The sequence below is a fragment of the Pecten maximus genome, chromosome 1 (assembly GCF_902652985.1).
Source record: "Pecten maximus chromosome 1, xPecMax1.1, whole genome shotgun sequence".
NCBI lineage: Eukaryota > Metazoa > Mollusca > Bivalvia > Pectinida > Pectinidae > Pecten > Pecten maximus.
In genome coordinates, this window is record NC_047015.1 from 38,358,446 (window position 1) to 38,371,135 (window position 12,690).

General features: G+C 34.7%; 1 protein-coding gene and 1 long non-coding RNA gene across 7 annotated transcripts in view; one reads left to right on the forward strand and one right to left on the reverse strand.

The window, feature by feature from the left end:
- LOC117332867 (myosin heavy chain, non-muscle-like) overlaps nt 1-11,944 on the reverse strand; it is a 53,448-nt gene extending 41,504 nt beyond the window's left edge. For all 6 annotated transcript variants that reach the window (XM_033891959.1, XM_033891952.1, XM_033891945.1 and 3 more), the window contains exons 1-3: nt 11,102-11,944; nt 4,068-4,224; nt 23-50 (exon numbers count right to left, since the gene is read on the reverse strand). In XM_033891959.1, coding sequence (XP_033747850.1) covers nt 23-50; nt 4,068-4,224; nt 11,102-11,455 — 539 coding nt within the window. In that variant the 5' untranslated portion in view covers nt 11,456-11,944. The remainder of the gene's footprint in view (nt 1-22; nt 51-4,067; nt 4,225-11,101) is intronic.
- Nucleotides 7,322-9,130, forward strand: LOC117332909. The gene is made up of 2 exons (XR_004533802.1): nt 7,322-8,027; nt 8,550-9,130. It is a non-coding gene; the product is annotated as an uncharacterized LOC117332909 (long non-coding RNA).
- Nucleotides 11,945-12,690: the final 746 nt, after the last annotated feature.

A 12,690-nucleotide genomic window follows, 5' to 3' on the forward strand; every position in this document is an offset into this window, starting at 1 on the left:
CATTTTATTTTTGAATACTCACGTGCAAAGAATAGACTGGTCTTCACGATCTGCAAACAGGGAAAAAAACAAGTTACTTTGTAAGTTTGATGAAAGTAATTATAATTCATAGCAGAAAACCATCATGAAAGCATCAAAATTCCCCCAAAAATATTCTTTACAGCAAAGTGCATGTTTTTGTCTTTGAACACTTATAATTATACAAAAGCTGCCTCTGAAATAAGACTGCAGTTTAATACTTGGGACACACTAGGAGTTTCATCAAAACCTACTACCTCTATTTACCTTGCCTTCAGGTTGTATACATGGTCAAAATACATTTAGGATCAATTTTTAATTTGAAATATTTAAATGTAGATATCCCTGGAGTAAGCCAAAGGTACCCAACTGTGAACATCCTGTATATATAACCTCTACATTGTATATCTGTCAAAATCAGGCTCCTCTGGGTTATAAATGGCCCTATTTCACCTTAGAGGCCAATGACTTCAGCTATTAACCTTACAATTCAATTTTTCAGCCAAATTAAATAGCCATATATACATACATATATGTAAAAGATTCCATCAAAAAAATTACATTTTGATAATGTAATGCAATATAAATTGTATGCATAACAAGCTTTACATATATCAACCTACTGGTTTTTCTGACAAGTGTTTCTTTCTTAAGTGCCCTACATTCTGGTCAGTTTTAACAAGAAGGCAACTTAACCACATAGCAAACAAGTGTCATGACAGGCCAGTGTACATCTACCAGTTTAAACTCACATTTTCAGAATACCACCAAGCCCAAGCGGATGACTGCTAATGCTTCAGCTCTTGCCACATCCAACAGCCATCTTATTTTGACAGTTATAAATACTAAAGGTCATTATTCTGGTAGAGAGGGCATCCTTTTGTGTTACCGGCCTAACATTTTATCTAGGACTACAATGCTTCCTGTTTTTATTAAGAGCACAGCAAGTGAACATCTTAAATATTTTTTTAAAGTTAATATAATGGACTATCGTGTATATATATATACAGCAGGCTGTGAAGGGGTTTGAAGGGGCCACTAAATCCACCTCATGTGTTCATTTGATATCATAGTGCTAGAGCATATATACCTTACTTTACAATACATCTATTAAATTTTTATCTTTACAATTTTCAGATTTCCATTTACACAGAATCTCCTTCATTCAGATTTCAAAGGAAGGTAATGGCTACCAATTTCAAGGTCAGGTAGCTATCTAAAATATGTGACCCTAACCGAGCTAGAGACGATCAATGCTGGAGTTAGAATGCCCGGAATGTGGACAAGCCCAGGATCATATCAGAACCATTGTTCTTGGCCAAATTAATGATGTAGGCCTATTATACAGTTGTATTGTTATCATGCATGTGTTCACCTAAATACACAGGTTTTGAAATTTTCATGTTCTATATTTAGTCTGATAAGTTAACAATATTGTCAATGGTTGGTAGACATGAGAATATACAGTGTATAGATAATGTAATTATGCAAGAATTTCACAGCGTAAGTATCTAACACACTTAATTTATTGGTAAATTCCTCAGAGAAGATTCACTGAATAGTTATGTGTATAAAGTTTGTGGATGAATTGTAATGCAAATTAATTTCCTACACAAGTAAGAAACAAGGGAGTAGTTAATAAAATGATAGGAATTTTTCAGACATTCATACTTCATGCTTTTTAAATTATGTGTAACATATTGATAGAAATTGTTAATAAAGCTTAATTAAAGGTATTGAAATTTATATTTTGGCAATGATCTTTATTTTAAATCTACAGCTATATATCCTTTCTTTGGGTGCAATTTATTTTGATTTTCTTTGAACGACTGATCTGGTTTTTTTTGGTTTTTTTTTTTTTTTGGGGGGGGGGGGGGGATATGGGGTTAGGGGGCCCCGGGCTTAGCTTATAATTGGCTTCCTCTCCAATTGAATAATTCAGTACAGCATTAAAATGGGGCCATTAGTCTGTTATTATGCACAACAATGTTTCATATGCACCATCCTTAGCCTGTACTTGCATACATTGAACCAATATAGGTTTCAGATAATAGTGTAGACACTTTTCATGAGCAGTCATGCTTCTACACTGTTGCCCTTAAACACAAATGTGTGCATGTCAAACACCAGGTGTATTTGCTGCAGTGTATGTTCCTTTTTTTTTTTTAAACATTCAGGTTTATAATATGTAAATGACATGTCATTATCTAACATAGAATAGGCTCCATCATATGAGGAATGTACCTAAGACTGATCCCTAGGGCTGTGAGACATGCCATGCATAACTACTGTATACAGATCTCTTCACTGCCGTCATACACAGAAAATTGGCATAAAATTTTTAACATTTTGGCCATGTGTCTACTACTTCGAGAATTCTGATGTACAGTAGAGCAAACCCTTGAGACATTAGAAGTGAATTTGTTATCAGCGACCTGTTCTGTTTTTAGACTGTTGTTAAAGACAATTTCTGTTAAGGAACATAATGTTTTGTTATAATTAAATTCCATGATACATAAATGTTTATCCAGTGTTTTAAGCCATGACTATGAGGCATACAACTTCATACAAAGAGTACAAGCTTACAGACTTCTTGTGAAAAAGTCTACTTGTTAACCTCTTAGTTTCATAACAACTACTAAAATTTAAATGATGTGACATTGTGTTAGGGCAACTGAAGTAGTAAAATTTTACCTAGTTAATATTACCGCAATGAAGAATAATCTATCTAAGCATATGCTCATACTCAGAACATACTGGGAAAGCAGTTCCAAGATCTATGATGTATGTACATTGATCATTATTTACCAATATCTACTAGGACCAGCTGTAAGATCCATTCTTCTGGTACACACATATATATAAATGTCAGTATGTTATTGAGTGGCACAGGATTGATGGACAGTGCTCCTCAAAGCCATGATGAACTATACATGTATCAATCATACCAAACATTTGCAATCTGTATTAGGTCGTCCACAATAAACAAACATTGTGTTATAAATATCTTAACCTAATCAAACTATATTTTACATATTTATATTAAATTTGCTTAATATAATCACCCAGTAGGTCTAATAATATTTAGTCATGATTTTTTACTGCACATGTGATTTTTATCTTGCTAATGAGATCAATATTTTTGATTTGGTTGATCTAAACATAACAAAACTGATCACTTATTCTGTGTTAATATAAAATGTATGCATTAGTTTTTTTTAAATGTGTGAATGTCATGAAAACATCTAATTTACAAAACCCTATACTTTTATCAAACCAAAACTTATCCCACTTCTTTTACATACATGTGCTAAATTTCATCTGTATTTCATTGAAATCACTCAAGGAATTCAATTCTAGCTGAAAATTTACCTAGAGTACTATAGACTTGTAATACATAATGCACTTCCTTTCACAATCTTGTTGTCCATTACAATATCTAGCGATCGGACATGAAAAGGTATGGGGTCATCTGTCTGACCTTGTGGGTTTTCTCCAGTTACCTCCCACAGTAAGACCTCTCATGCACTCCCTTTCAGGCCAATAATACTGATTAATTATAAGTTGATGTAACTTGTTTCGCAGTTGTTGTAAAATAAAGTTTACATTTACAATATCTAGCTTGCTTCACAGCAGATCTCTTTCAACATTCCATCCAGTGATTATCAGCACCATTATGTTTTTTTTGTGTTTTTTTTGTAAATCTGTAAAAAGGAAGTGTTTGGTGTAAAGTGATGTCAAGCAATTGTAGTTAAATTGAGAGAACCTATACACATTTTTTTTGATGGTTTACTGGGTTTATCACCCTATGAACCAGACTTGAATCTTTTGAAGCAGTTCTCCTGAACAATATAGGAGGTATACAATATGCTATCTTCCTGAGCTTCTTCAGAAACACAAAATGCTGAGGAAGGGCTCAAACCACACACTCCAGATATTCTTCACGACCATTTGACACCCAACTTTTAAAACATTGTGAATAAGAGATAAACCAAAGACAACAGAAAAACTGATGTTGAATGACACTTGACAGTGTTTTCTTCAATTACCTTGTAACATGCTGCGGTATGCTGCATCTGTAATGGCAAAAACGTGGGGCGGAACTTCATGTCGCTTTTTTCCTTTGTATAAGTCGATCACTTTTTCTGTGTAGATTGGAAGTCTTTTGTAAGGGTTCACTACCACACAAAACAAACCGGAATATGTCTGAAATTGGAAAGAACAGAACAATTTGTGTATTGTATCATAAGTGGATCATGCTAACATATTTATGGCAGTGAAAAAATTTCTACTTGTTAATTACTCGGAAGGGATGGAGTGATTATCATTATGTCAAAGTGGTGTTTGAGGATATCAAATGATTAATCAGTTTCATTATGATATCAATGTTACAAATCAAGTGAAATATAACTCACATTATTTATAAATATATTTGAAATTGCATTACATTTCAACTAAATATCCCTTTTATATTTAAAATACACATTCCCAGAAGGTCTAGTGGACTACACTCTCTACTAATATAAGGTACTTGTACACCGGAATCACCTTTAGATTACCCTACTAGGTACATAGGGAAATAATTACTGATGACAGAAACTGATAAAATGTTAACTCATCATTAGGTTTCAGCATTTTGCACATATCGCTAATAAATTGTTTGATACTTGCTGAAGATTTTAAATGACACTATTAATTTGTTTCCTTATCTACCTCCTCATATGAAAAAAAAGTTGTTCTGTTAGTATAAGATTGTTATACTAGATAATAATCTTTATCTTTCAAGTTGTGTATAGTTAGGAGAAATTAAAAACAAGAGATCCCAGAGGGATCTTGGCGCCCACCATTGAATGATCTTTATAGGTTCCATGTCAGATTGATCTTTTCTCTACTTTTCCCTTCCTCTAAGTCTTACTAATCTGTGTAAATTCAGAAACAGCCCTGGCTGTCTGTCGGCCATGTTGTTTTCCGACTGGTCCCAATATGCAAAACTATATATAACTAGGCACTGAGGGGAACCTACATATGAAATTTGAGAAAGATCCTTTCAGTACTTTCTGAGAAATAGCGATAACAAACTTCAATTGTCAAAATCCAAGATGGCTGCCTGTCGGCCATGTTGTTTCCCGATTGGTCTCAAAATGCAATATGCATAACTAGGCATCAAGGGGAGCCTACATATGAAATTTGAGAAAGATCTCTTCAGTACTTTCTGAGAAATAGCGATAACAAACTTCAATTGTCAATATCCAAGATGGCTGCCTGTTGGCCATATTGTTTTCCGATTGGTCTCAAAATGCAATATGCATAACTAGGCACCAAGGAGAACCTACATATGAAATTTGAGAAAGATCCTTTCAGTACTATCTCCGTAATAGCGATAACAAACTTCAATTGTCAAAATCTAAGATGGCTGCCTGTCAGCCATGTTGTTTTCCGATTGGTCTCAAAATGCAATATGCATAACTAGGCATCAAGGAGAACCTACATATGAAATTTGAGAAAGATCCTTTCAGTACTATCTCCGTAATAGCGATAACAAACTTCAATTGTCAAAATCTAAGATGGCTGCCTGTCGGCCATGTTGTTTTCGGATTGGTCTCAAAATGCAATATGCATAACTATAGGCACCGAGGGAAACCTACATATGAAATTTGAGAAAGATCCCTTCATTACTTTCTGAAAAATAGCGATAACAAACTTAAATTGTCAAAATCCAAGATGGCTACCTGTTGGCCATATTGTTTTCTGATTAGTCTCAAAATGCAATATGCATAACTAGGCACCAAGGGGAACCTGCGTATGAAATTTGAGAAAGATCCCTTCAGTACTTTCTGAGAAATAGCGATAACAAACTTCAATTGTCAAAATCCAAGATGGCTGCCTGTCGGCCATGTTGTTTTCGGATTGGTCTCAAAATGCAATATGCATAACTAGGCACCAAGGGGAACCTTCATATGAAATTTGAGAAAGATCCCTTCAGTCCTTTCTGAGAAATAGCGATAACAAACTTAAATTGTCAATATCCAAGATGGCTACCTGTCGGCCATGTTGTTTTCTGATTGGTCTCAAAATGCAATATGCATAACTAGGCACCTAGGGGAACCTACATATGAAATTTGAGAAAGATCCCTTCAGTGCTTTCTGAGAAATAGCGATAACAAACTTCAATTGTCAATATCCAAGATGGCTGCCTGTCGGCCATGTTGTTTTCGGATTGGTATCAAAATGCAATATGCATAACTAGGCACCAAGGGGAACCTTCATATGAAATTTGAGAAAGATCCCTTCAGTACTTTCTGAGAAATAGCGATAACAAACTTAAATTGTCAATATCCAAGATGGCTACCTGTCGGCCATGTTGTTTTCGGATTGGTCTCAAAATGCAATATGCATAACAAGGCACCAAGGGGAACCTTCATATGAAATTTGAGAAAGATCCCTTCAGTACTTTCTGAGAAATAGCGATAACAAACTTCAATTGTCAAAATCCAAGATGGCTGCCTGTCGGGCGATTTGAATAGCCCACCATCTGATGATGGTGGGCTAATAATAATGTAAGTTTGGGCTGAATGCCAAAACAGCTTGCAATGCAAACTTGAATCATCTATAAATGGGTTATTATTCACTTGTAGCCAATGCACCTTTTCATGTTTAACGCAAAAAAACAGCATACTTCCTGTTGTGTCTGTAATTTTTACTATGTTCTTTGCATCAATCAACCCTTGGTAAATAATCATGAATAATCTTTTGGTTGGGTCCACTTACTGGCTGTTATCAATTCACTATCATTACAAATTACAAGCCAGGAAACATTTCAGTAATATAGCAATGAAGATAAAACCCAACAATTATCTCAATAAATGCTTCATTTCATAACAATTTAAACTCTAAAGCCAAGCTTTTGTCCCTGGCAATTCCATACAACCATTAAAAATCATAATCAGGGAAATATAAAATGAACCTGCTTAGTCTTGAAATAACAAAAGAAGCTTTTAATTTGTTTTCTAAAATGAAGGAATAATCTACCTCCAACTGATGAAAAGTTTAATAACTTGACAGGTTGTAATTTATGTACTGGGTCATGGGAATGCAACATTTCAATTTATAGGTTCTCAAATAATGTGCACATGTTTCCTCAATCTTATGTAAATATTTTTGTAATATATTTGAAGAAAATGACGAGATGTATCTGATATCGGGTTGATACAACTGGAGGACAGTTGGTGTTTAATTACAGGGGTAAACACTTTACAACATGCCCGCATTGTGTTTGCCAACATCAAATAACGGGTGAACAGTGATCACCATTGCCTGTTTTAACGTGGCGGCCCGCCACCCTTAGCTTGGTACCCGCCACGCTTACACAACCAAATTCACTCGATCCGCCACGCATGCAATTGTTACCTAACACCCCTATTTTGTATCGATTTCAAGCAGAAAACTGACCCGTTTCTATAGCGTCCGATACTCATTACCTATGGCCCCTGTTTTTACAGGTGAACTAGGCCTAATTGACGAATTGTGATCTCGGTAAGGTGCCTCACCGTTATGTTTTGATACGGTCGACTGATCACACCTATATCGATGGTGATAATTAATTAATAGTAGGTGTACTGTTCTGACCATGGGAACAGATATCGATGTGATTGTATGGTTTCAGTCGATCGGGACATCAGAGAAAATGTTACCATCGTCTACATCGGAAAAACCGACGGTCCGATAAGATTTTTTTTTCACAAGAATTAATATTCAGCTGGGATAATCAAACTGATAATATCAATACCTAAGCCGATGTTTGAGAAGCATGGATGTATTTTTGAAAACTTTATGGCAATGTCACCATGAAGAGAGGAGTATCAGCTCCTTTTTTGGAACACCATGTGAACGACATGCGATCGCGACAACCGATCTAGAAAACCTGCAGCCAACAGACTGAAATCTGATATATCGCGGAAGCCACGGCTACAGAAATGCGCATGGATTAATTGTGTATGAAGATGACCAAGGTAAGCTTTCAATTAGCCTATATTTGATTTGCTAGATAATGATAATAATCTAATGAATATTTCGTGCATTGGTTTTCTTGTCACGTGCTATTTTTAGAAAGTACTATTAGAGTGATCTCCCTTCCAAAAACGATCTCGAAACGGTCAATAATATAAATAATCTCAGAATCTCTCCTAATGTATCTCTGTATTTATTATTTGATAAGTGTTATCTAGGTTTTTGATTTTCTTTAATTATTATTAAATAAAGATAAGTTAATTAGCACCTCAAGTATATACAATGTAATTAAAAAATAGCATGTACATTTGTAATGAATATGTACTAATTTGATTATATTTGTTAAAATATAATTAATTTTTTTGGTTTTTTTTTTCCAAAGATTTATTGATGGTTTTAATTGTTTTGCTTATTACAAATTTGTAGGAATAAGAAGTTCATAATTATAATATGGTAATGACCACAATAAGATTCATTAAGCTTTTCAAAAATATTTATTTATTTATTTATTATATTACCACCAGCAGGAACAGGCTCTCTCAGAGAATCTTGAACTCTCTGATGATGGTGTTTACCCAGGGAGTTCCCTACAAGAAAGCTGCTTCTTTCTAGAAGGGACTGTGCAACAGCAGAATGTTCATGTCATTTTGAGAGACGAATTGTGTTTGGCTTCAATTGTTCATAGTGAAGACTATTTTCAGGAGAAAATTATAGTGACTGTGTTGAATTGATATCTTAATTGAAATTATATTGTGGCTTGTGCATTGCTTTAAATACTTTATATATTCTTATATTATGTCCAGTAAAAGTTGCCATTGAGTTTGATTTGTAGATGCTGTATCATAGATATAATAGTTGCTATTAATATGTTCACTGATAATATTATAGTGCAATTTATGAAATTAATAATTGAAATGTTTTAACTTATAATAATACTTGACAATGCAATATGATCTTGATGTGAATGTTTATCATATTTATAACAGTAAACAAATAAGATGCTATTTGAGTTTGTTTTATTCCATGTTATATTAAAGAACAGCGAGTTGGAATTGAGATTGAAATGGTTTTGTGAAAATAAATTGATGATTGTTTAAATGAGGAATGTATGTTTGTAGTTTTTTAAAGTAATGGTATAAGCTGTTATTTTGTTTTAATTTACACGATATATATGGCATAGAGTGAGCAAATGATTAAAATGCATATTTATTTAGAACTAAATCAAACAACATAATTAAATCTCTATTCTTAATGTCATAATTGATGATGTTTCTCGAAACGTCGCACCGCGAGGCTGCACGACATCCACAAAAGTACATGTTCAGAAAAAATTGTCAAAAAATTTTCCTCCACCCATCATTTTGAAATTGTGGTGATCCCTGGGTGAACCATTTAGTCCCTACCCAGGTAACTCCTACAGGTGATATAACAACACTGTTATCTTGTAAGTGTATACCTGACCATCAACTTGTGTACTACCCCTGGCTCCAGATAACACCCTCTACACCTGAACATCTTTATGACACATAATGAAGTATACTGGCCAAGTAACCAACCCTAGTCTCAGTTGTTTATATGTAAAGTATTAACAAATACTATGACTAGTAAACCTAAAATATCAAAATCATTGGTTTCATAATTATTAATGTTTTCAATTTTAAGATGTAATTAATGCAAAATGTATGAGCTTTCATCATTGGTATAATTGCAAGATGACACAACTGTGTACAGAAAAGGTTTCATCACCTCTTCAGTCTTCACATATCCACCTGTCCAATGGGTATTAGATGGCTGTCCTAATTTCAGAACCACTCAACCGAGACAGCCGACCGACCTCCTGCACTGTGACCTCATTCCGATCTTCATTCAATACTCTAGCAGCTTAACCTCCACTTTATTGTTTTCTAGCTATCTCATTTAATGTTTATTAATGTTAAAAAAGGTGTTTAAATCAATTCTGTAGATGGCATATTAACAGTTAACATGTATACCATTTAATAACTGGAAGTTTCAAGGGACAGACTAGTTATTATTTTTATGTTTAAAAGTTTTGTAATCCAATGCAATGTTTAACAATGTCAATTGATAACAAGGTTGTTGGACATAGAATCCCCACTACACAATTACATGCTACAGCCAGCCAATGCCAAGCAATTGGTATGAGAAATAAGTCATAAACCAAAGCTTGAGCTCAATTAATATCAGGAAATACAACATAACCCACTTCCTGGTAAGGAATCATTACAATGGGGAGTGTAATTAGTGTTGGTCAATCTCTGTTATTACTTCTCAACACTATTGTCAGATTACAATCCTTCACAACCAAATTTGAAAATGAAAGGAAATGGATCAGATAACTCAAGCAAGGTGTCATTTAACTTTCAGTCAAATACCGTAGTGTACCTCTGTGCACCCCATACAAAATCAATGCCTTATCAGCATCTGACGTATGACTCATGACCTGTCCTGTCACTCAGGTCATCATTAGGGCAGATTAAACAAAGTAATTTATGCAATCCATGGTATATTTATAACAGGAATTTAATCGAGAAAACCACATTTCTGTATTTAAGTTAGTAAATTTCATGTTCAGATGGGGACTCTCAAACTTACCACAATGAGTTTAAAAACAACAACTTTACAGCTATTTATAAAGCAATCATTTTGAATTTACAAAAACTTAAAATTAGCCAGGTAAAAAAAACTTCCATTGCACAGATCAATGTTTACCTTGCGTATCTCATCATCTATAGAAAGGTCTAGATGGGTGTCCAATAATATCTGGCTCATTTTTTACAGATTATACAAATGTATCAATTATTGCAGAAAAGTTGACAAGACATGCATGACACGGAATAGCTCGGTATCTTCAACTGTAGGATACGTCTACCATTAATATTATTCTTTTCACACCAAAGTATTATTGTATGGCAATTGTAGGCAACTGACAACACATTTATAAGGGATTGCCACATTGTGATTCATTGCTAGATATCAACCTCGTGCATCACAGTGCAACCAAAATAAAGCGCCGATTGGGCTATCTTGTTCGGCTTCAAATTATGTTGATACTTACGTATATTAGACCCGAATAGTATCGATCTTTCAAGTTATGAAGGACAGATGCTTCGTTGAGACATGTCAATTCAGCCATATCCTCAACTTTCGAAAACTTAGGGGGGTTCATTTTCTGACAGTCATCCCGATGGACCTTCACATGTTTTCCAGTTTCCTCAAGTTGAACTTCCAAATCATCACCCCTTTCCGACACGACACTGGCAGCGCAGAAGCCATGGACTTCGTGAGGAACCCAAATTAATCTTTTGGCTGCCCATTCTGCTTGGACCATAGGATCATTTATACGATTCCTATCAACAGCAAGATACTTCAGCTCCTGAGCGCTAACACCAGCGTACGGATCCTCCGCCATTTTGAAATTTTGCAAATGATCCACACGACTTCAGAAAGTGTGGAAACTGATTATTCAGCTGTCTCCCGTGTATCAAACGTTAAAATAAATCCCTATAAAACAAGGAATTTCAAGAAAAATAACTTCACGATGGCACAATCGTCTAAAAGTGCAAAATTATCATTCAATGTTCAAACCATGTCAACCGGGCCGCCGCCCGCCTCGATTCACACAGGAAATTCAATGAATGTCACGTGATTCAAGCAGAGGCTAGGTATGATGCGGGCTCATCTCGAAAGATATTTTAATATTTCACAAGAGGCTTCCCCTCTGAATTACGTCATGACTTACTTGTATGTTTTTTAAGAAGATTTAAAGATAAACTAGTATAATAAAATAAATCAATACGCTGAAGTGTGAACAATTATTAATAAATCATTTCTACTTTAGATTTGTAATATCATTTTCGTAACGTCCCCGGTCTGGAATCTCATCTGTCGGATATGACACTTCAATACACAAATACCTTTACGAATGTGTCCAGTCCCAAACCGGATTCCCCTATCTCATGTTTGTCAAGTAAGCTATGTACCGATGGGTTGTAAGCATACCAAACTATACCGGTGAGATCAGTACAGTGACGTCACCGCACCAAAAATGATCTCATACGGAAGGTGCAGTGTGCTTCCTGTTTACAAGGACACTTGCGACACCGATAATTTACCAAATAAGGCAAATCAGTTGTTAAACATAGAATGCTAAAATCTCAAGCAATCTCAACGTTATATAACTGTTTTAAATAGAAAAAAACCCATACATCACTATACATCGAGGGATAGGTCATCCAGCTTTATATGGTAGGCTTAATTTTTTTCTTGGTACCTATTTACTGGGACATACACTACCAGGGACGTACATTCATGATACTAATACCGAATAGGTTATTTAAACGGTAAACTAAATTATTTCTACTTCGTCAGTGTATGACTTCATAAATGGTATCATTATTAATTAAGACGCAGCACTTGACGCGGCATGTAAATAAATAATGATTAAGATATTTCTTCCCTGAACTGATATCTCTTTCTGATTTTGTCAAATTGTTCAAATAAATCCTGCACGAGGTCATTGTACAACGGAAATCAGGGACATAGACAAAAAAAACATGAGCAAAGCACAAACAAGAAGGAGGCAATTCAAATAAAATGGGTTTTCGTTCTGTTTGTTAAAAAAAAATACAAAACAAAAACAAAAAT